Source organism: Citrus clementina, unplaced genomic scaffold (assembly GCF_000493195.1).
Source record: "Citrus clementina cultivar Clemenules unplaced genomic scaffold, Citrus_clementina_v1.0 scaffold_2, whole genome shotgun sequence".
Classification (NCBI taxonomy): domain Eukaryota; kingdom Viridiplantae; phylum Streptophyta; class Magnoliopsida; order Sapindales; family Rutaceae; genus Citrus; species Citrus x clementina.
Window position 1 is genome coordinate 35,253,841 of NW_006262688.1, and position 24,396 is coordinate 35,278,236.

The 24,396-nt window shown below is 33.5% G+C and overlaps 4 protein-coding genes across 7 annotated transcripts; 2 read left to right on the plus strand and 2 right to left on the minus strand.

Annotated features, from left to right (window-relative positions):
- Window positions 1-784: 784 nt before the first annotated feature.
- On the minus strand, window positions 785-4,293 carry LOC18050642 (pyruvate dehydrogenase E1 component subunit beta-3, chloroplastic). Its single transcript, XM_006449646.2, has 4 exons — window positions 3,966-4,293; window positions 3,746-3,849; window positions 3,613-3,656; window positions 785-2,082 (listed from the first exon to the last, which is right to left on the minus strand). Exons 1-4 carry the CDS (start codon window positions 4,066-4,068, stop codon window positions 1,110-1,112), a joined length of 1,224 nt encoding a protein of 407 aa, XP_006449709.1. The 5' UTR covers window positions 4,069-4,293; the 3' UTR covers window positions 785-1,109.
- A 1,331-nt stretch (window positions 4,294-5,624) lies between these two features.
- On the plus strand, window positions 5,625-10,080 carry LOC18050643. Of its 4 annotated transcripts, none has more exons than XR_002907270.1 (7): window positions 5,625-6,050; window positions 6,309-6,420; window positions 6,563-6,655; window positions 6,928-7,128; window positions 7,564-7,806; window positions 9,162-9,264; window positions 9,619-10,080. XR_002907270.1 is itself a non-coding variant. In XM_006449648.2 (6 exons), the coding sequence occupies exons 1-5, from the start codon at window positions 5,743-5,745 to the stop codon at window positions 7,795-7,797; spliced, it is 948 nt and encodes a 315-aa protein (XP_006449711.1). In that variant the 5' UTR covers window positions 5,625-5,742; the 3' UTR covers window positions 7,798-7,806; window positions 9,162-10,080. The 4 variants fall into 4 exon arrangements, 1 of the variants encoding a protein (XP_006449711.1); XR_002907271.1 differs by having other exon boundaries at window positions 9,673-10,080; XR_002907272.1 differs by having other exon boundaries at window positions 6,928-7,104.
- Window positions 10,081-16,206: 6,126 nt separating this feature from the next.
- On the plus strand, window positions 16,207-17,220 carry LOC18050644 (protein TIFY 5A). The gene is made up of 3 exons (XM_006449649.2): window positions 16,207-16,375; window positions 16,474-16,573; window positions 16,696-17,220. The coding sequence occupies exons 1-3, from the start codon at window positions 16,278-16,280 to the stop codon at window positions 16,858-16,860; spliced, it is 363 nt and encodes a 120-aa protein (XP_006449712.1). The 5' UTR covers window positions 16,207-16,277; the 3' UTR covers window positions 16,861-17,220.
- Window positions 17,221-19,801: 2,581 nt separating this feature from the next.
- Window positions 19,802-23,889, minus strand: LOC18050645 (peroxisomal (S)-2-hydroxy-acid oxidase). The gene is made up of 12 exons (XM_006449651.2): window positions 23,411-23,889; window positions 22,617-22,775; window positions 22,347-22,471; window positions 21,997-22,043; window positions 21,763-21,840; window positions 21,357-21,481; window positions 21,136-21,202; window positions 20,983-21,045; window positions 20,773-20,842; window positions 20,583-20,683; window positions 20,344-20,448; window positions 19,802-20,151 (listed from the first exon to the last, which is right to left on the minus strand). Exons 2-12 carry the CDS (start codon window positions 22,763-22,765, stop codon window positions 19,966-19,968), a joined length of 1,116 nt encoding a protein of 371 aa, XP_006449714.1. The 5' UTR covers window positions 22,766-22,775; window positions 23,411-23,889; the 3' UTR covers window positions 19,802-19,965.
- Window positions 23,890-24,396: the final 507 nt, after the last annotated feature.

The window sequence follows — 24,396 nt, forward strand, 5'->3', positions numbered from 1 at the left end:
TCTACAACCTTCAACAAAACCTAAGTTAGTCATTTTATTTATTTTCATTAATTTAAAATGAAATTTTAAAAAAATAGTGGTTGTAGTTTGAGAATAATGGTGGTGATGGTGGTGGTGTTTGTGGTGGTGGTTGTTGTTTTGGGAGTGTTTCTTTCTCAATTTTCATTGACATTCATGAGAGAACCGCTGCTCAGCGTGGGTGAATCTACCTCTTTGTGCGACAGGCTGCCTGTCCCACCAAGTCTTGAAGCGACAAGCTTCGTGCGACAGACTGCCTATCGCTCCAAGGCTTGGTGCGACAGGCACCTGTTGCACCAAACTTTGGTGCGACAGGCGCATGTCGCACCAAAGCACTGTCGCACTAAGCCTTGGAGCGACAGGCAGCTTATCACCAGATTCACCCACGACTCGCAGTTCACTGAAACTCTCGAGCAAGTTCAGAAAATAACTCATACCACTATGTGATGCCGATTAGTGTTGGATCCGGATAAATTATGATCGGATTTCACTTTTATCGTTGTCTTTTGCCGTCGCCGTTGGTTGATGATTCAAGAGTAGAAAGCTGCCTTTGATTTGACGAAAGGGGAGAAAGAAAGTTGTTTTTGGTTTGTAAAGAAAGGTAATTTGGGGAGAAAAACGTGTGTTTGACTAATATTGATAGAAAAAAATTGAGAAAGTTAATTATGAAAATAACAAAAATTTTATAGTTATTTTCGTAAACTTCCCAAAAAAATCTGCCAATCAACATGAATCATTGGAGAAGAAAACTTAGGGAATCTAGAAAACACCGTAAGCTCTCAAATATTAATAATAGATAGCACCCTAGCATTCCACCAACATGATAGGTTTCATGGGTTTATCTCACTCCGATCACCATTCACCAGCATTGGGGTAGAGATGGTAAATCCGGGCCTACCGATAATTAATGCAAAAACAAAAACTCGCTATCACAGTGAACGAAAACAAGAACAAACTTGATTTCGTGAACAGTTGCACGTTTTTATCGCACAAAATTTCTAACAATCTTAATAAATAAATATTCAAAGCAAAGGTGCTGAGAACTAACACTGCATAGATAGATTCGGTTATCACACTTCGGTATTCAAAAACTATTGGCAAAGCTGCTCAACTGCTGTCACAATCTGGGCAGGTTGAACCACAGTCCATTCCTCTAATGTGCCAGCATATGGAGTTGGCACATCCTGTGATGATAAGCATACAATAGGAGCATCCAAGTAATCATGGAAATTCTCAGTGATAGCTGCAGTTAAACTAGCACCAATTCCACCAGTCCGCATGCACTCCTCCACAATCAGTACACGATGTGTCTTTTTAATTGAATTTCCAATGGTATAAAGATCAAATGGTTTCAATGACCTGATGTCAATAACCTCAGGATCATACCCTTTGTTTACCAAAGTTTTAGCAGCTTGCATCACATGATACCTCATTCGAGAATAGGTTAAAATAGTGACATGCTCCCCAGGCCTAACCATCTCAGCTTCCTCAAGATTACAAATGTATTCCTCATCTGGAATCCTTTCCTTGAGGTTGTAAAGCAACACATGCTCGAAAAGTATAACTGGGTTCTCACTTCGGATTGCAGCTTTCATCAAGCCCTTGGCATTGTATGGGGTCGAGCATGCCACCATTTGAATTCCGGGGATTGATTGAAAATATGACTCAAGGCGTTGGGAATGCTCAGCTCCAAGTTGTCGGCCAACTCCACCAGGTCCACGGATAACTATTGGTATGGTAAACTGCCCACCAGAAGTATAGTGGAGCATACCACAGTTGTTGGAGATCTGGTTGAAAGCTAAAAGAAGAAATCCCATGTTCATTCCTTCAACAATTGGCCTCAAGCCAGTCATGGCAGCCCCAATGCCCATACCAGTGAAAGAGTTCTCAGCAATAGGGGTATCAAGAACCCTGAGATCCCCATACTTATCAGCCAGGCCTTTGGTCACTTTGTACGAACCCCCATAGTGACCAACATCTTCACCCATGACACATACATGTGGATCTCTGTCCATTTCTTCTTCCAAGCCTTCTCGTAGAGCTTCAAAAAGTAAAAGTTCGTGCCTGAGAAGAGAATACATAACCACTTAACCATATGCTCAACGTGTGTGTTTGGAAACAATACACTGGCACAAATTAACTAAAGATAATGGCTGCTAAAATGCTCTCAATGCAAGTCCATTCAGCCAATATATTCCCATTGAAAATTATTTTAGTTAATACCTAAACAAGACTCTCGGACGAAAAAGATAACAACAGCGTTATATAGCACACACTTTAGAACAAATATTTATCCAGCTGATCTGGTTTTATGTATAGATAACTTTGAAAAACTAGGAAAATCAGCAGCACTGCACACATGGAAAAAGTTCAACACAGCTCCAGAAAAACCAAAGCCACAGACTGAGGAAAGAATAATTATTCGGCATTTAATGAGAAACATACATCAATTAAAAGCAGAATCCCATAACAGTTAACCACTTTTTCTGTTAAATAGCTTGATCTTGATCAATGCTAATCAAGCAACAGACATTTTCTTTATTCTTTTTCTACATAATAGCACTACATAGTTTGAGATCTGCAGACTCATTATCTAACAGATACACCACCACCACCACCACCAAATGAAAGACCCTTTTAGGTGGTAACAATTTGTTAGAAGTAAACATATAAGGCATACGGAGTATTGAATGGCAAAGAAATGTTTAGCATTGTAAAATTCTTGAGATTACATATAAGGCATGCGGAGTATTGAATGGCAAAGAAATGTTTTGCATTGTAAAATTCTTGAGATTAATTTTATTTCCAAAATAAAACTGAGGTTTGAATAAATTAGAAGGTGTACAGAGTATTGTACAGTTCATATAACTAAAGGAAAAGGCATCGAACTTTTTCGGATACAACTCAACTGCTGACTTTTCTTTCTATTTATGTCAAGAATTTCTACCTAAACAAAAATGGGGCTCTGGGTTGATACTGAAAATTCTGGATTGCTTTCTATTGTTGAGGATTGTTCTGGTGAAGAAAGCCTAGTTTTCAGATAAATCCTAGATTAGGAAATGCTTGTTAATCAATTTGAAAAGGTTAGGATATTCTTTCCCTAGCTGATCCTAGATGATATGGACTGTGTGTTCACTCTTTGTGAATCTCCCATACTATTAGAGCAATTTTCTTTGGTACCCGTATATTTAAATAAAAGGATTCTTCCAAACTAAAGAAACCAGAGGTATAGAAGAGCAAAATTGGATTAAAAGAGACAGCTGGGTGTAAAAGTAGACCAAGACACATAATAATACAGTACATAAAGGAAAGTGAGAGTGAGTTAGCAATTAAACAAACACTTCTAGAGTTCAATGTCATCTTGAAATTATCACCAGTTCTTATATGATAGTGACTTTTAAATAAACAATATAACTTGATAAAAATTTTATGGTTACAAAAGAAAGCTACTTTGAAGCATAAATCAGTAATTAAAGACAACATTAATGGAATTAGAGATTACATATACAAGATACACACGTGTAGTTAAAATAACAGAAAAAATGATTATAGAGAATTAGAAATAACACATTTAGCCAAAGAAAAGAACTATACCCTGGCTTTGATGCCGAAGTAGAAGCTGCCGAATCAGCCTTCGTCTAAAAAAATAAACGACGCAAATTCAGAACCAAAAAATAATTGAAATTTAAAATAAAATAAAATAAAGCGAGAGCAATGAAGTAATAACTGCAACTGCATTAGTGATCAACTGCTGAGTCCTCCGGGATCTTTGATTCGAGCCTAAGTTGACGCTTCCATCAGATCTGACAACTAAGAACCACGGTTTCCGTCCTGAATCAATCACGAAACAACATGCATTAGCCAAATTTATAATTCAAAACAACAGGCAATTCAATTCAAACTTAATATCAAAAGTTGATACACGAGACTGAAAGGCATGACTGAACCTGAGAGAGATCTGCGAGTTGAGAGCTGGAACTTCTTAGAATCGAAGCAATTGGACGGTGATAAAGCCGTTGCAGCTCCCACGCCCTGGAAAATTGCAGCCATTGGATTCGATTCGATTCGATTTGAAGAAATACGAGAGGTTTTTCTTCTTAACTGAAAGAAGGAAATGGCGAAAAGAAATTGAATGATTGTTTAAAATTTATATTGGAAAAATGGGCGGAGAAATTGAGGCAAGCAAGCTTGTGTGTTTATGAGCTGCTTTACGTTGCTCTCGTTTTCGGCGATTTAATTGAAGCCACTATCACAGAGGTGAGCTACCGCGTGTTAACATAGTTTCTATCGCCATTTCTCTTTATATGCTGCCAACTAATAGGAAGTGGACACGTCAAAATATAAGGGTTATTACGTCAATTCATAGAATTTTTGAAATTATGAATTTACGTTATAGCCTTTCTGTATGAAGAAACATTTTACAAGCAAAGCTCCGACTCGCTGATTCAGTGCTTTGTGGGTTTGGAGGGTGTGGATGATGGATCGTTTGGTGGCCCAACTTGAACAACCCTGACAAGCGGCATGCATGTTAATGAGAGAATTGTCGGGAGCGTCCGGGACTCCACTAGTGCTTTGTAATCATCGATCATTAAACTATATTTAGTTTTGATAAACCTACGTTTACTTTTTCGTATGATTAGATCCTCCATCATTATTGTATCACTTCAGAGTTCAGATCAACTCTTCCAAATAATTTGGACATCAATTTTTCAATTCATTTAGTATTTGTATCTAACATCAGTTGGTTAATCAGCAATAATTTTTATAAATAGCTTGAAATACCTCCAAAGTACAAAATATTTGAAAATATACATTTGTTTAGTTTAGTAAGTTTATGATTTTTTTTTTATTGTCTGTGATTAGTTTAATTTGAAATCTCAATTTAGTGTTATATAGACAAAAACACTTTGTAGCTAACAAAAATAATTATATAGATCATATGATATTTTTATTCAACCAATCACATTATCCACACTTTTTTTTTTATATATTTATCAACACTTAGTATGTTACAGTTAAAATTAAAATTTAGTTAAAAATACATTTTATATAATAACTACCCATCAAAATATTGTTAAGGTATAAGCATAGAAATGAGATAAACTTTTTTATATAATAACATCTTAAGGAATTTTGAAGTTATAGTGGGATGTATTTTATTTAAGGGGGAGTTGAAAGTGAACAACCACGCTCACTTTATCATTTCTGTATATTTAAGACCGTCAAACATTCTACTATATCATACTTAACATTCAAAATGTTTTTTTCAAATGAAATTGTTACTAGTTTTAAAGTTAACCACCTAAAAAACTCCATCATTTGTTTTAATTATGTTGATAACTAATCGACTCATCGCACAATAATGTGGATCATAACTAAAGCATTCAATTCCTGAGCCCATTGAGTAATTCTAAGTTCTAACCCATGCTTAGATCAAGAATTCAAGCCGTACTATAATGAGAGAGAAATTAGCCTCATAATGCTCGTTAAAAATGAAAATTTTACCCTAAGCCCTGTGATTATTGACTAATTTTACAATTTTGGAGACTGTTGTACAAGTTTTCTCAAAGGCCTAACATAAAATATTTAAATGCAAACTCCGAGGACCTAACGGAAAAGAGCCAGCCTGTCCCTCGTTAGCGGTTAGACAGCGGCCACAACCACAAATCAAAAAGCAAGCAAACCTCGTAACGACCTACCATCAAGCGCCAAAACGACAACGGAATGGAAATACTGTGTCTTCTCTGCTCAATTTTGTCCACAGCTTTCACTTCCCTCGCTCTCTCTCTCCTCCTCCCATTCCGCATGCTCCTTCGCCGCCGGTGTCCTCCACGCGCATCGTCTTCCTACTCATCAGATCCTGTCTCTTTGTATGAAGGCACCGTCTGGCACGACCGCCGCCGCCCTGTCGGACACTCTTTCAAGTACCCCGTGCGGTACGCGCTCTTCGACCTCGACCATGCGCCTCTGGCGCCGCCCGACCATCTCTCCGCTGGCGAAGCTCGCCGAGTCGCCGAGACGAATGGACCAGTGTACATTTAAAATTTATCTCATACATGGTTCAGCAATTTCCATCATTCATAAATGTGTTCATCTCATAAAAAGATAAAAAGTTGCAAACTGTGATGCATTGATAACGCAATTCAGTTCGTTAATAAATGAACAAATCTGTCTTGTAAAATTTCTTCTTCTAATTATTATTTGTAATGTAATTCTTTTTTTCTATTTGAACTAAAATTTTCTTTTCATTGTTTCCGAAATTGATTACGTTACGTGCATGCATTCTGCAGCTTACTCTTAACAATACCTCCAAGTGTAGGATACGAACAGAATCCTTTGAGTTTGTATTATTGCTATGACGTGGAAGGCTCTACTCAGTGTTTGAAGAAGTGTATAGCTGAGGTCTGTCAATTATGTTCTTTATTGTATGTGAAATGTGCTTTAGTGTTTTTGAAGTCTAAGATTTTGTATTAGATTTCAATCTAACTGATGATGGAGGCTACATGGTTTCCACTGACGGCATTGGTGGTTTCTGTTTTCTAAGGTAACTAATACACCGTGGGGCGAAAGAGTAACGTTTGTTTTCAATCCAAAATCTGATCTAGTGGCGAAACCATTACATGTCAGTCCTTTCATGGTAGGCTTCTTTAATTATTTGCTCTAGTCTTTGTTTTCTTTTGTGCCACTTTGTTATCCTACAGATGATTCCTTTAGAAGTTTTATATGATATTTGGAATTAGATTGATAAAAAAAATTTCTATTGTATTATTTTGATTTATGTCTCGGTGTGACTTCTCCATTACCTGGGATACTCACCAGAAAAAATACAGCCTTTCTTTCTGCAAATCTTTGTTTTTAGTTCTAAGGAGTCCCTTACTAAGCAAGCAACCAATTGCAAAAAAATTTCAGGATATGCATGGAAATTGGAGCATCAGGGCAAATGCTCCTGGGGAGAATCTACTCGTTGAAATTTCAGTTCAACACCCTGAGCTTGGTGACTATTTTGTTGCTACCTTGAAAGCCAAAAGGGTCTCCTCGCAGTTGATGTCTGATCAGGACATGTTCTTCTGGTTGATGCCTCATAAGGTTGCTTTCTGGATATATTGGCATGTAAGTGTGTTTGAGACATTGTTAAAGGTGTATTGCACTAAGAAAATTGAAAATGTAATATCTACTAAGAGTCCTGAAAAGAATAATTAAAACTGTAACTCACACTTCACAAATTTGTGTTTGTTGATTTGGGTGCCATAGGATCTTAAGTGCACTAGAGCATTGGGTTAAGAACCATAAGTAATTCCAAAAGCATAAGAGAACTTCGTGATTAGGGATTTGGGCCAATTACCTTTCTAATACTTTTCATACAGAATGGTGAAGATACCTGTATCTCTTGTTTCCAGAGAACTTTATGTTTGACTTATAAAATCAATCCATCATTTTGGCCAATTCTACCTCAATAGTTTGCATAATTTGTGAAATTAAGAAATTGATCATTCCGTCTTTGCATTGAAAACATATAAATGCCCCTCTATTGTCTTTTTTTTCCAGGCACTGAAGCTATGGTGGAAAAATGTTGCATTTATTCAACATCCAAGGTACACTAATCCACTATATAGGAAGGAAGCTTTGGTTCATGATCAGAAACTCCAGTGCTGTCCGGCGGCCGGATGGGACACCGATAACCATTTACAAGTTGATGGCAGCTGCCCAAGATATCTGTTTGACAGAAATAATGGGGATCGTCGGTTTGCATGGAGAAATGCTAAGCGGCCTTGGTGTTAAAAAATATGTGTAAGACTCATGTTTTCTGGTCTGATTTTACGGAGATGCATCATTCAATGGCCTTCAATTCCATACAATCTGTTACCAATATATTTGTGGTTCGCCACATATATTGCAAGCAAAATTGTTAATAATCTTAAGGGTTTGCCACTTTTAAATGATCCTTTTATTCTCTGATGAGGCAAATTACTGGTTGTATCCTGCTATGTTACCTAATTGAAGCATGTTTATATTTGACTAAAATACTGACATACTTTGGTGAATACATTTTCAAATTTTACACACTGTGAGGCATGAACTAGTAAGTACAGGCATGCTGTGCGACCTTTGCCAATTTCCCTTTTTCTTTTCCCATTTTCAGAAACAGATAAGTATTCTTCTGTTAGTCTGCTTTGGATTGCTTGATTTCCCAACTCTATCTAGATTCTCTTCATTTTTTTCTTCTATATTTTTGTTATTTGGCACCTGTGAATCCCTGCAGGGAAATGATAAAATGAATCTATTGAAAAAGAGACAGAGAGAGAGAGAGAGATTTCATAGAGAAAGAAAAAAAATTGTAAATTAGGAACAGAGAACTAATGTGATTATTTGTGTGTTATTATCTGTTCTTTTGGGTTAAATTTTGGTATTTTCTTTATTGCTAGACTTTAATGTTACCATTGGATTGATTCACTGAAGAGTTGCTACTCTGCTTGATAGTGATGCAGATTAGGAATCTCCATCCTATTTAATTTAGTTTCCTTATTATCTAAGGTTTTTTGTTCGTTTTTCTTAAATAGTTTAGGACTTAATTTTCCCTTATTTGTGATTTAGGATAAGTACTAATAGTATAAATAGCCCTCTTTTGTAGCCTTTTGGAGGCATATATGAGTTTAATAATATTTTCAGTTTTTAAAATTCTCTGTGAGCTTTTAAGTTTAGTTAATTCTTAGCATTTTTTGGAGGCATATATGAGTTCAATAATATTTTCAGTTTTTAAAACTCTCTGTGAGCTTTTAAGTTTAGTTAATTCTTAGCATTCTACAAACTCAACAAGTTTTAATCCTCTAAATTCATGATATTCTTCCAAATCAACATAAATTTAGACCGTTTCTTTATTTCGGTATTCTCAAGAATCAACGAGATATTAGAACGTTAAACTTTCGCTGTTCTTTTATTTCGGTTTTCTCAACAATCAACAGCATATTAGAATGTTAAACTTTTGCCACATCAAATAGCATGATTGGGTTTGTCTTTATTTTTAAGTGAATGCCTTGAACATTTTGTAACGAAGATGATTTCATATGTAGTATCTGCATATTTCTTGCTATAAATTTTGGTAATGCATCTCCTTTTGACTCTCCTTCTCTGTGTATGTGTGTAAGGCTGCGAGCAGATGGCTGTTTCAACATGAAATTGATGGTGATCAGCCATCACAGCTACACAACAAAAGATTGAAGACCAGGCATCATGATTCTTTTGTACATGGTAAGAACCTACCTGTCTTAACTGTCCTTTGAGCAAAGTCACAACCCTTGTCGTGCATTACAATCAATAATCAAAATCGACTAGAATTGAAATGATCTGGAATCAGAATGGGGTTAGAATTAGAATAATAAATGGGAATCAAAATACATTATTTGCTTGAGTTATAGGAAATAGAATCAGAATGAGCTGTATTACCATTGATGTGTTTACTTTAACTTGAAATTAGAATGAATTCTTTTATATTAGTAAATGCCCTCACTCAATTAATTATTACTACTACTACTACTACTATTATTGATGATGATGATGATCTTTTCTTTGGATGAATTATCTTCTTCTCCCTGGATCAAATAGCCATTTGATCTATTTCTTCTTGTTCATCATCATCACAATATCATCATCAACAAGCTCACCATCAATAATCATCATCATTGGAGACGATCAGAGAGGTTGACCGTGACAGCAGCTTGGTTCTTCGGCAATGCTACTGGTTCTTTTGATTACAGGTCGATAGCGGTGTTAGTTCTTTCGATGATGATGAGCAATTGTCCAACGCCGATGCTGTTGATTGTTTGCTTTGGTTCTTCAACTGTTGTCTTTGGTTGGAGACTTGGAGGTGCCGGGTTAGTGGGTGAGAGAGTTAGGGATTTACAATTTTTTTTTCCATAAATATTTTTGTATTTGAATGAGGCTAATTTGAATATATTAAAAATTAAATTGGGTAGTTTCGTTAGTCCCGACTTGGGAATCAAACTCGCATTCTCTAATCTCGAATTACAATGTACCCCACAATCTTGATTTTCAGTCTCACCCAAAAAATATGAAGTAAACACTATCAATGAATTCAATTTTAAATTTTAATTCTCTATCACATGAGCGGCTACGGCACGTTATTTCATCCATGCTGCTAGATTTCTGCATATTCAACAAATTTTTGGTTTTGTGGTATTTCTTTCTTCTGTTAGGTTTGGTTTTGACATTTATTGAATCCCCATGAGCTGCAATATGCTATGTTTCTTGACGACTACTGTTGCCAATTTTTTCTCCACGTGTCCTTTTTTCTCGTCTTACAAAATAACTCTTTTCCTTTTTTAGCATACAATCTACTTATGAAAGCATTGAGTCGTGCCCAATTTGAAGTACACATAATATAGAAAAATTCGATACCTTTGTCCCTAACTATGCTGATGAATTTACCCAACTCCTCGGGAGCTTATTTGGTACCATTAATAATAAGATTTGAAGCCACTGAATCCACCATGAATAGAAGTTGGCTAGTTTTCCTCAGAAATAAAAATCTTGTTTCGATTGATCTGTTGAATCGTTTGTCGAAAAGTTGACACGTTTAGAATTGAGTAAAATCCAATTTGGGGACTCAATCCAATCAATAATTGCTTTCTGATTGGTCAATAAATTATCAAATGGGTAAAAGCTCATTTAGTCCCTGTATTTTAATATTAGTGTCCGTTTAGTCCTATATTTTTGAAAATGCCTCGAAACATCCATACCGTTACTTATTATTTCTTTTGACTTACTTTTACAATATTATTCTTTTATAATAATTTTTTATTTGGATATTAATAAAAAGAAAATAATTAAATTACCAATTTAATCCTAAAAATTGAAAAAAATTATATTAATTTTTTTTGCAAGCACCATTTGCACACTTGGTAGTTTGCATACAATTTTTGACAATTAAAAATTAATATAATCTTTTTAGGGTTAAATTGGTAATTTAATTATTATTTTTTATTAATATCCAAACAAAAAAATTATTATAAAAGGATAATATTGTAAAAGTAAGCCAAAAGAAATAAAAAGTAACAATTTAATTTTTGACAATTAAAAATTAATACATACACACATATGTATATCATTGATGTTATTCTTCTTTTATTAATTTATCGTTAAATTTTAAATTTATACAAAAAGTAAGATGCTACTTAATTGTTCTTGAGTTTTTTTTTTAAATTTTAAAATGGTTTGTATTTATTTAATTAAAAATTCTATTTTACTCTCAATGAATTATATAATAAACTAACACGTAAAGATATTTTCTATTATTATTTATAAAATAAAGATAAAATAAATTATTATTTAAAAAATTAAAGATGAAATAGATTATTGTATCACGCTTTTATGAAGTTTGGCGTTTCAACCATAATTCTAAACGAGGCCTAACATCTTCCAATTTTATCATCGGAAGACACCTCCTTTTGTGCAATGTGGAGTTACACATCGCTCCCCGGACTTCTACGCCTTTGGTATTTACGGGGCCCTCAGGCCTAATTGTAGGCCTTCGGCCGCGAAGCATTTGACCCAGTGGAAATGCGGATGGATTCAGCTCAGTAGTTGACCCACCCACCCACGGCCAGACCACCAATTGATTAAAAGAGTAAAGCGGCCCACCAGATTGCAAAAATGTTAAAAACCAATGTGACGAAACTGGCCAATTTATATATATATATATATATATATATTTTATAGCCGTCTTGTAAGTGCCTGCTTTCCACAACAGTGGTGGAAAATTGATGCCAAATTGATGCCAAAGACGGCTATAAAATTTTATAGTCGATCCATTGTGTATAATTTGGACGCATCTTCAATTAAAGTGTTCAAAACCAGAGGGTGGTCCTGAGCATTTACAAAAACACTCTCATCAGAATAATAAATCATACAGCAGGACTGCAGATTAGCAAAACGTGTTTATCATGTTTAATTAATTAATTGAGAATTAATGAATTAAACTTGGAGTGTGAACTTTTGGACTTCTTTATTTATTTATTTATTTATTTTCCCCTGAATTGAAGAACGTAAATTTAAATTGGAAGAAATTGATTTAGAATGGATTTGATCAGACTGAAATGAAATGATCCAATTTTTCACATCAAGTTATTTTTTACCGACGGATTTGAAATTTGAAATTTAATTTTTTTTTTTTCATATCATACTATTGAAATCACTTGATTAGCATTAGATCTTATTTAAGTATCTTGGGTCCAATTGTGTGTGATATCCTACATTATATTCATTATCAGATATTGAAAAAACTAATAAAAATCAATAAAATCTGACTATCTCAAATAATTCGATTGATTTTATTTAAATTGTAACAAAATGGAATAAAAACTTTTCCACCGTACATTGTTATATACCATACATCAACTCTCTAGTTACTACTAGTAATACACATAAAATTTTTATTGATTCCACTTTTGTGTTATTAATAGTAATTATAGATTTGCGTACGGTACATGATGATAATAATAATAATAATGTAACTTAACAATTTCCATGTAATAATCAAAAGAATTAATGAGTAATTTTTATTTTTTTTTTAAAAAAAGAAAGAATTAATGAGTTGTTGAATTTGAAAGAGTTATTGAAAGATTGTACACGTAATTGATACGCATTCCCCACGGCCTAGGGCCTACAGCTTCATGTGGGGACTCGTGAAGCCTCGAGGACGTTCGTTCTATTTCAAATAGTCTCACGTTTTTAATGCAAATGCCAGCATTTTTATTTTTCTTGTCAATCACCTTAAAGTTTCCACCTTTATCTCCTCCAAAATTTCCGTGATTACTTGTTCAATGGGTTTTTAATAATTTTCTACACAACTTAAATTTCCTTACTTGGTAAGATAATTGGAGGTTATACATTAGGTATCAAGTATCATTTCTTTCTCTTCATGCGCATGTTAACAACACCATACCCAATTTTACTTTGGTAATAATTTTTTTTCAATCAACTGTCAATTATTGTATTATTATTAAATCTTTCTTTTTGGCGACAGGTAGGGCACTCATGTCATGTAAGTCCCTTTTTTTTTAACTTTATATAGAATAATAAAAAAACATACGCGTCCTTGTGGAGTGTTGATTAATTAATCTCGCAATACAAAATCCTTTCTCGTGTAATCACATTTGCCATGTAACTTTTTTTTAAAATACATAAAAAAAAAAGTTATCTGGTCGGCTGTGTGAGTTTCAAGCAGTGCCGCAATTTCGTTTCTTAAAAGAGTAATGATACAGCCACAAACTCTTGAAATCTCAACAACCAACTTTGCATTCCAAAACAATGTCGGCAACCAGTGGCGGACCCATAAACTAAAATGAGGGGGGTTTAGTTTAAAATTTTTTTATTTAATTTAGATTTTTATTAATGTTCACTTGAATATATTTTAAGTCTTATAAACTTAAATTTTATTACTTTTTTTAAATTCTAAATAATAATAGTAATAAATTATTTTTTTAAATGCGTGAAAATATCATTTTTCAAAATAGTTTCCACAAAATATTTTTAAAAATAAAATAATGTGGCAAATGGGATTTGAACTAAGGTTTTAAAATCATTAAATAGCACTCTTACCATTGAACTACAAATTTTTTAATATATGAAAAATGTGTCCAAATTCATTTATCTAATTTTTTCAGAAGGGGCTTGGGGTACATTTAAAAAAAAATTTAATGATTGGGTCCGCCCATGCCGGCAACCCAAATCCAATATATTTTTTTTTTGTTGTATTTATTCTTAAATGTAGAAAAGAGAGAAAAAGAATAAGTGATGTTAATATTATTTATATTTATTCTTAAATGTAATTGTAATATATTACGGATTTAAAAAGAATTTAGAAGAGTGTCAATAGTCTTCACTCCATAGTAATACAACACGATTTCATTTAAAAAAACACACATATATATATATATACACACACAAAATAATGTTATAGTGTTTAAATTTCACATCACACATATCTCTGTCTTTGGGCAGCATCTTTCTTCGGATCATTTCGCTCGTAACAACGGCCACGTATCCGCACACCTATGGTGTAATGATCTCACATCGAGGGCCCCTACTTGTACCCCAACAGACAAAAAGCCACACAGATTATGCTTTTACATTCAGTATTGAAGCCTTTGTGATTCTGTGATGTGATTGATACCAAATGTTACAAACTCATGGGTATCTCAAACTCATTAATCCTAAAAAAACAGTTTTGTAATAAAAATGGAAAGGTGCTTATATTCTTATTTAGGAATCATAGGGTTAGTTTGAAAATGTTGTAATTTTTAAAATAATAGACATTAGATGTGTTGTAAAAATAATTAATTGTAAAGAGAATCAGTAAAGTATTTGATAAATCATGTTTTCATAAGTAATGTGAATGTGAGTTTGAAAACTCATTGTACTTCTGAAAATGACTAAAATGTCAAAAATATACATAATGTTTTTAATGTAAATTTTATTATTAGTAAATTTTACTGTTGAACTGTTGAGAGAAAATAAGTGACTAAAATATACATAATATAGAATAAAATTTACTTATACATAAAAAAATGTACATATAATATTTTTAATTATGTCTCATGATAATTTCCACTAAAAATAAAATTTATAATATAATGGTTTTATTTTTTATTTTTTTATCTTAAAACAATTGATAATTAAATTTATAATATAATGAAACAAATTTAATAATAATTCGACCAATAAATTGATATTAATAAATTTATATTGATGAATTATAACAAAAATTTATTAAAATATTGACTTTGTTTCCAATTTGAATAAGAATAATTTTGGATTTAGTTAATAATTCTAAGGATATTTATAGAATTGTATTAAAGGATAAAATTGATTCTGAAAATTAAAATCTAAAAGCTAGGCATTTCTGGTTTTTTAAGATCAATTGTAGGATGGACTAATTTTGATTTTGACAAAAATAATTTTAATTTTTTTTATCAAACACTAAAATTAACTTTAAAATTTATTAAAATCACTTTTAAATCTTTAAAAAAACAATCCGAAACAGACCCTTATTCCATTTGAGACTCATTTGTACGTAACAGTGGGGTGTTTTCAATTTCAATTATTTATTTAATTAGCAGAGAGCATAAAACAGAATTCTTGTCTACATTTGAATCTGCAAAAGCGAAATATAAGAACTGCGAAAGTTCTGAATAGTTTCATGGAAACTATTTCTGGAACTGGCAGCTGGCGTTGCCGTTTCCTTTCAAATCAAGGGAGGCGGTGGGAAAAGAGGAGCAAAGCCGCAAGAAAAATCTCATGCTGTCTCATTCAAAAAAAAAAAAAAAAATCTCATGCTGTCAACTGTCGCTTCATTCACTGCCCTTACCGTTTCGTTAAACGTGTCAAAAGGACACGCGCCGCCTCGGCTAAATCTTCAAAGCATATGGATTTAGATTTTCTGCGATTTTTTTTTTTTGTTTTATTTTTATCTTCGATCTCATGGTTGACGTGTTCAAAAGTTTGAAGAAAAGTATGAGCTGGTTACCGTTAAGTGCGAGGATTGACAAAAAAATTAAAGAGGTTTTATTAAAATACTCAATAAATTGTTTTTAGGTGTTTTATACAATTATTAATTGAAAAAATGAGTAAAGGAAACAAGTTTTTAAATCTAAAATTTTATTCAATTTTCATTCGTTTGAAACTTCCATTGTATTTATCCCACTTCCACCCATATAAAGATGAACAAGATTTGTTACCAATAATTCCTTACCATCAACTTCACAATTTCGCTGGGTCCACAGAAGATAAAGCCGACAACTAAAGCAGAGCTCCTAGTTGTTACACAATACAATCCGCGAAAATCCACAACCATCACTATCACGTTAAAAATAAAAAATAAAAACCCACATGTCGACGGAGGCACGCACGTGCATGAAACATATGGAGAAGCCAAAACCCATTACACAAACTGGATACATAAAAAGTGAACGGTTTTTTGGTATTTATTACACATGAATATTGATTGACTTTATTGATAAAAAAAAATTAAAAAAAAAAAAAGAGGCATGTTCCACGTGCTTTTATTTTCAAAAACAAGTAAATCAATGTGTCTGGTTAATGTGCGTTACGTGGTCCTGTTTATGGTATTTTCAATCCATTGGCTGCCCACCACTCATCCTTAGTTGGTATAAAAACCGCTCTTCTTTCAAAACTTTTTCTCTCATCATCAAATTTTCTTCAATATCATCTCTAGAAATCTCAACATGAGAAGAAACTGCAATTTAGAGCTTCGCCTTCTTCCTTATTCCGACTCTCTTTCTTCTGAAGATTTCAGCCTCGCCGCCGGCTACGGTCACAACATGTAAGTTGTTTAATTCATAAGTATTTCCAGTGCTGCAGATTTTTAATTTCTGTATCACTGAATCTGATTGAGTTTTCTTGTCTTGTGATTAAAATTAGGACTATGGGAGAGTCAAGCGTGAGCCCGCAAAATCAACAGCAGCAGTTAACAATCTTCTACAACGGACAAGTTTGCATTTGTGATGTCACGGAATTTCAGGTGATTTTTTTTTTTTTTTTTTTTGGGTTTAAAAGTGAAAATTCATTGCGTTATCAGAAATTTATTAGTTTAATCTTTGTTGGGTCTGCCTCGCTAATCAATGTAAACAAAATTAATTGCAGGCTAAAGCGATCTTATTGCTTGCAAGTAGAGAAATGGAACCGGCATCACCGCCGAATCCTGAATCTCAATTGTACCGCCCTAATTCGGGTCTTTCAATGAAGAGATCATTGCAACGTTTCCTCCAAAAAAGAAAGCACAGGAGCTTAGCCACATCCCCTTATTAAAAACATTACATCGAATTATTAACTCAATATATGCATCTGCGGGTTCTTTTGTAACAAATAACGATCATCAGATGGGGAATGTATATTGATTTGAGACAAGAAGTGGAGATCGATTTATATTTCTCCTGGGGTACCCTATTGATTTGATGGATTCATCATTACTTGCGGGGTATAAATAGGGTTACCCATTGGAATTTAATCATCATTACAGAATACAGATTCTTTCTTTCTTTCTTTCTTTCTTTCTTTCTTTCGTTTTTCGTAATTTGTAATTTGGGTTACCCCTGTGGAATCAGTGTTGTGAGGGATCGGTGAAGGTTATATCTAAATGAAGAAATTCTATTCATTGATGGTACTTAACGATTATGTGTTTTTGTTTTAGATAATATCAAATTTACAGTGGCTGCTTCCTTATGTGAAATTGTTTATAGTGAGTGATTCAATCGAGTCCAAATATACCAAATTAAGATTCAATGCTTGATTTTGCATTAAATTCTGACGAGTTACAGAACGGAAATAAATTTCCTGAACATACAAGTAAGAATGGTAATTTGAATCATATCGAACCAATTGGATGATTCGTGATCGTGATAAATTATCTAATACTATCACACAGATGATCAGATTGAAATCGCAAAACGATCTTTTAATTAGCATGAAAGATGGAAGACGATATTTCGCGGAATATTTTAGACTCTGGTCTCAATTTTTTTTTATTATTAGTATTTTGGAGATTTGATTAAAGAGATTGAAACAATTACATTTCTAAATTGAATTAAAATTGCGGATCCAGCTATGGTGCCACAGTTGTATGGTACCACAGCTGGATCCAACCATTGGATCTAGCTCTGGTGACAACTGTGGGCTAGATCCAATAGTTGGATCCATCTGTGGTACCATACAACAGTGGTACCACAGATTTGTCCTAAAATTGCCTATTTAAATAAGGGTAAACTTTAATTTAATCCTCAAATAAAATGACAATCTTCAATTTATCTTTCAAAAGTAAGAATAATTCAATGTATCTCTTTTTTATTCAGTAGATGATGGTAAAAGCGGGTGTATTGATGAACCTTTTTTTTTTTTTTTAATCTTCTTAACAATAAATGAAAGTAAGTTGAATTTTTCATTCTTGTAGAAGATAAATTAAAAATTGTCATTCTATTCTATCTAGAGTAAATTGAAGTTTATCGTTCAAAAAATAATGAAATCACAATATATAATTTATTAGAGAGATGAAAGATCCAAGACCTCTTATTGGTTTTTGGATAGAAGTAAACTTTTTGCTAACAATTCCTTAGTTTCGTTGATTGACACATCTTATATATAAACTGAAGGGTTTGATTCTCCTAATAATTATGGGGGTGAAATTTGAAAAAAAAATATTTATCTTTTATAAACAAATCAATCAATTTTCATACAATTCCTACAAGCTTGATCGAGTGGTTTTCAAGTATCTTTTTTTAGCTGGCCTCTCAAGTTCACATCCCAAAGAGATTTAAGTTAAAAATATCAATTCAAACTTTGTCCACTCATACACACATTTTTTTAGGGCCAGTCTAGTAATACTGTAATTTTTAAAATAATTGTGATTAGCTATATTGTAGAAATAATCAATTTTTAAGTAAATCAATTATATATTTGGTAAAATTTATTTTTAAAAGTATTGTGAATTTTAAAAATAATTATTATGTTTAGTAAATCTTACTGTAAATTACTTTAAGAATTCAAATGGTTGAAATTGACATAATATTGAATAAAATTTATTTACTTATTTACAAATAATATATATATATATATATATATAATATTTTTATTGTGTATATATAATAATTTATTTATGTATTCAAATTTCTTGATTTTATTTCCTAATTGAATAATGATAATTTTAGATTTTTTTATTATATGTGAAGGATATATATGAAATTGTAGTAAGTGTGAAATTGTAAAACTGGTTCTCAAACTCAAATTTAAAAAGGGGTATTTTTTTTTCAAAATTGATTTTTTTAAAAAAAAATTACCAAATATCAAAATTAGATTTTAACTTTTTAAAATTATTTTTGAGCTCTTAAAAATAATCTCAGATGAACCATTAGTCTTTTTTATCATATATTAATTGCTTCTTGCCTAATACAAATTCAATGTAAAAAGAATTTAAAGGTGATTTAGAAGAAATTTAGGTCCTCCTTGAGGCTGTTGTCTCACACTTTTATTTGAGGAAAAAACTTAGCTGATCCTCTTTTACAGGGTACCGCAGTCCAGCAGCCCCAAACAGGCTATAAAACATTCTAAACGTTTAATTTAATTGTTTGATCTCTTCTAAATGTTCAATTACACGATTAATAGAATGATAAGATTTTCTTTTTTTTCGTTTCTTCTTTTGTGATTGGATGGGATGATATGATATGATGTTGGTAGTGATGTTTATCCATAACCATAACCTCCCTGTTAGTCTCTCACATAACTGCTTTTTTTTTTTGCCCCTTTTTTGAAACAGATACACGTACACATTAAAGCCTCTTTCTCTTTGTCGAACACGGACAATCAATCTTCCTGATTCACGCGTAACAAATAATAATATATGTTTTTTCCCCCATTTAGGATAAAAAGATGAATTTACTGTGTTTTGGTTGCAAGTAATGTGAATTATTAAATGGTGATCCTTTTAGAGCCCATGGTTGTAATTGGCAAAGCTTTGAGGTAATGGGCCATGTCATTTTCCTGGAATAAATTGAATATAAATTTTATAATAATAATGAATAATGAATCAACTCGAGCAATTTAAAAGAATGGTCCAGGTGAGAAGGCACACCAAATTCAATTCTGAGGCTTGAGAAAATAAGCCCAACAAAGCTTCCTAAGTTAATTGCCAATTCTGATTGTTGCCGGTAAGTGGTGACAATTCAAGTATGAAAATCCTGCTGCATATTGAAGAGCAATATACATAAAAAGCCCCAAGCCAAGCCAGGCCGCACCTCCCTTTATTAATTAATTCATACATCCTTGTCGTCTTAACAATATGCTAATCCCTGAATCCGGGATTAGGTTATTCGAATCACAGTTGTTTAAAAATTAAAAGTTTTAATGTTGATGTTGGAGACCATCTTACAATCTGGCTACAGCTCCAGGAGTGTCCCAATGAGTCACAACGTGGTTGCGTGTAATCTCCTTGAGCGAACGGCACCCACTTAATGCCATTGTTAGCTCAAACTCATCACGAAGCATCTGAAGCACTTTTCTCACACCAGCCTCTCCATCAACTGCCAGCGAGAATGGTACTGGCCTTCCAACCTAAAATTAACAGAGAAACAGAATGAGAAATTAAAACTACGTTATATCCTAACCTAAATCTTAATACGGCCTTTCCCTTATTCATTTAACTTTTGGCAGGACTATATTATCTTTCAGATGTTTGGCAGAGATCATTGGTCATTGCCAATTCATTACATATACCATAAGGGTGATCTCACATTAGATACTTACAAATACTCCAGATGCTCCTAGAGCCAAAGCCTTGAAGACATCAGTTCCACGACGAACCCCACCATCAAGGAAGACAGGAACTCGGCCTTTTGCAGCATGAACAACCTGGAGGTTTCAATTAACTTATAGAATCAAAATAGTCCTAATTTCCGACTAAGCAACTTAGCCACAGTGATGTTCCAGCATTGATACTAAATTTAAATTAAAACGAGGGAGTTACCCAACGTAGAGAAAAATACCTCTTCCAAAGCCATAACAGTTGCAGGGACATAATCTAGTTGGCGCGCTCCGTGATTGGATACAATGATTCCTGCAGCTCCATACTGTATTGCTAGACTTGCTGCATTATTCAAAAAAAGATTGAATTGCTTGATCAAAAGCTGCATGGCGAAGAGAACTCTATTCATTCTTTAGAAAGTAGTTTGCTACCATCCTCAGCAGTAAGAACACCCTTCACGAGTATTGGCAGTGAGGTGATTGTTTGAAGCCACTTCACATCCTGTTCAAAAGCCACATGGCACAGTGATATTAACAAATTTAAAAAAAAAATGTGTGTTACAGTTACCGGTCAATTTGGTTGTTGACCAAAAAGGTATAACATATGGAAACCATAATAACAAAATATTATGGTTGGCTTACCTTCCAGTTCAGTGACCGGTCAATTTGGTTGGCAACATACGAAGCTAATCCAGAGTCATCAGTCTACAAGGTCGCCAAACAAATAACTGTTGACCAACAGGTATAACATATGGAAACCATAATAACAAAATCCATAACCCACACATCACACACCTTATCCATCTTGCCAAAATACAAGCCCTCATAGTTCTTCAAAGTCAGATGTGGCGGCAAAACAAATCTGTGCGCATACCCATTGAAGGTTAAATATGATATTGAAGCAGAAAGTAAATAGAGCTAGCTCGTCCATAATTAAGCGTATTATCTGAAATGACTAAGTTAAATCCCTACCAATTTCTTTTTCCTCATTTCAATATGTTTCAAACATTACTGACCTGTTCTTAATATCAGCTTCCCGACGGCCAAGCCTTGGAGTATCGACGGTAAGGGCAATCGCCTTAAAACCAGCCCTTTCAGCTCTTTTTACTAGCTGTGCGTCCACATTCCTGTCCTTGGTCACCTGAATTTTAATCAAGAAAATTATTGATAACTGGAATTATATGAACCTTCTAATGGATCATCTACTTCAGTATTTCATAGATATTGACACTTATGAATGATTTGAAATTCAGAATCAATGAAGGCAATTGGCACCCAGGGACTTCATGACTAGATGCTGGTACTCAGTGGCCATATAGTGTAATGCTTTTGTGTTTAAGGTTCCCATTTACAAGTTGAAAACAATATCATGGTGATCAGGATAAATATAGACAAGAAATGCCAATGGTTTCTCAAACTCACATAGAGTTGGAAAAAGCGAATTCCAGGTCCCGTTGAAGAAACTTCCTCGACACTGGAAGTGGCCCATGAAGATAATGTCTGAAACAACAAATCATGCATATACAAATTAAGGGAGATAGAAAATTTTAATTTTAAGGGCATAGCATGTTCATATTGCTTTGTATTTGAAAGCATACACACGGAGAAAATTTTAAATACAACTTCCAAGTAAAAACAAAATGATGAGAGGCAAACCATGATTGTGCCAGCTGCTGAGGCTGCCCTTGCTGTTGCACACTCCCCTGCACAAACACATTACCATGTTCAGAAATAAATATGTCTTTATCTTGTGCAGGTCTTTGAAAATCAATTCTTAAAAGAGCCCTAAGCAGGGGTGGATAAATCTAAATTTATTTTTACCTCAAACAAACTAATCAAAGACATGAAATAATTGTGTTACGCAGGGCACAGAGCATGCATTAGAAAATAGGCAGATACGCATTCATGTGTTTATTAGCTCGGGTTATCTCATGCCCTCACCCCAAAGTAAGCATTGAATCATTCCCATTTTAAGAGGAGGACTTTTCAAAAGCAAAGGCATCTACCTTCAGGATGAGCCATTTTCTGAAATGCCGTTGGAGCAATCATGATGGGCATGGAAATGTTGAAGCCCAAGACTGTTGTAGTCATGTCAATCTTGCTTACATCTCTAAGAATGCGTGGTCGAAATCTTATTTTCAGAAAAAGAAATAAATTGATTTCAGAAATTAAGATGAGCTGAAGAAAAGATAGAAAATGTGTTATTCATAGGACAGAATTAAACCAAAAGCAAAATTCAACAAAGGATGATTTGGCTACAATAAAAAAAAGCTTACAGAATCCTAGAGAATGCATTGCGGTTTTCCTGAAGAGTCCACTGGTCCTCAGCACCTGATGCATAGTAGTCATAAACCATCTTCGGCAATTTCTCCTTTGCAAGAGCCTCATACTCCATAACATTGGTGATCTCCGATATATAAGTCATAATGCTCTCGCTAAACAATTTGAATGAATTACCCAAATAGTTAATTGTAACAATTGATCTCATGTTGGGAGAATTAAAGAACCACCAAAGTATACCGGGCTAACACTAATCTCCCGTAGCATTTTTATGTATATAGTTCGAACATAAGATTCTTGAATCAAATGACTAAACATTAAACAAAATGAAAAGTATAACTTCACATGCATTTGATCCCAAAGGGATGTGAGGCACGCCTAACAGATTACATTAAGTATCCACCATAGCAATTAAACAGAGGAAACATGATTATGACTTTACTAAAACCAACGGTTTTTAAGATAAAACCAACAAAACTAGACTTTTAATATTAGCTTGAAACTATATTCTGGAGCTCAAAGATGCGTCATAATTAACCCGTACGCAAATTGCAGATACACGCTAATAAAATTCCAGTCGATGGAGAACAGAACACAAGCATTTACATACCCAAAAGGCAGATAACAATGAAACCAAAACTAAAACTACAAAGCGAGTTTAAACCCAGATGCTAATACACATCACGCAATGAACAAGTCGAAGAAGAACAAAAGCTGATCCTGATATAAAAATAAATAAATAAAAATTAAAATACCGTAATACGGATGCAAAGAGAGAAAAAGAACGAACCTTGGCTTCCTTAAGCAACAAAAGAAGCAGAAATGAACCGGCGAAGGGAGCGCAAAGCAATAAAGTCAGAAACTGGGAAATGAAGACTGAAGGAAGAGAGAGTGAAAAACTCTTCTTGGGACTCTACAAGCATTAAATATTATATTACAGACGCTGACGCACGACATAAACAAACATGGGACGGCACTGAATGATAAGGTGGCAAAAAAGTACTAAATAATGCAGAGTCCAGACAAAAGGGTACGAATCAAAATCAGAGCAAATTGAGACTTGAACTCTTTTTCATGGAAACTTGAGACTTGTGAGCGGGCCGTTTCATTGAATCATTTTAACCATAATCGCTGCCTGTTGCTCATCTTACGTGTGCAAAGCAAATCTTCTGGAAAATAAGAAGATAGGTTTTGGTTTGATGTGCATGCGGCTGCGTGTACTGATGAATATCATCACCATCCCTGCTTTCCACCAGAATTATCGATAGGAAAAATAGATCAATGATATTTCTATGTTATGTTATAAATAAAATTACATATAATCAACTTCAAAACGGACAAGAAATATTTTCGCTATAAAATAAATTTATTCACTTTATTAATTTAATTTGTAGTTACTAATTATTTTATTTGTCATTTGTAATATTATATAACTTTTTTTTTAATACTGATTACACATCAGATTACTGTATTACACATATATTTATAATAACTGTTATTATAACAGATATATTACACTGATATTTACAATCAGATATACATAATTGGGACTTACACTATTACATTGAATTATGTAAAGTACATACCCAGACAAATAACCCCTTATAGAAGAAGAATGTTCATACTCCACTTACATTTCGCAAGGAGGAATAATTTATAAATATTAAGAACATTTAGTCCCCACAATACTTTTGTGGGAGCTTGAATCGTTGCCCTCACACAGCAGCCCACCACTTCGATCAAGGCCGAAGTGGCGTGTAATATTATATAACTTAT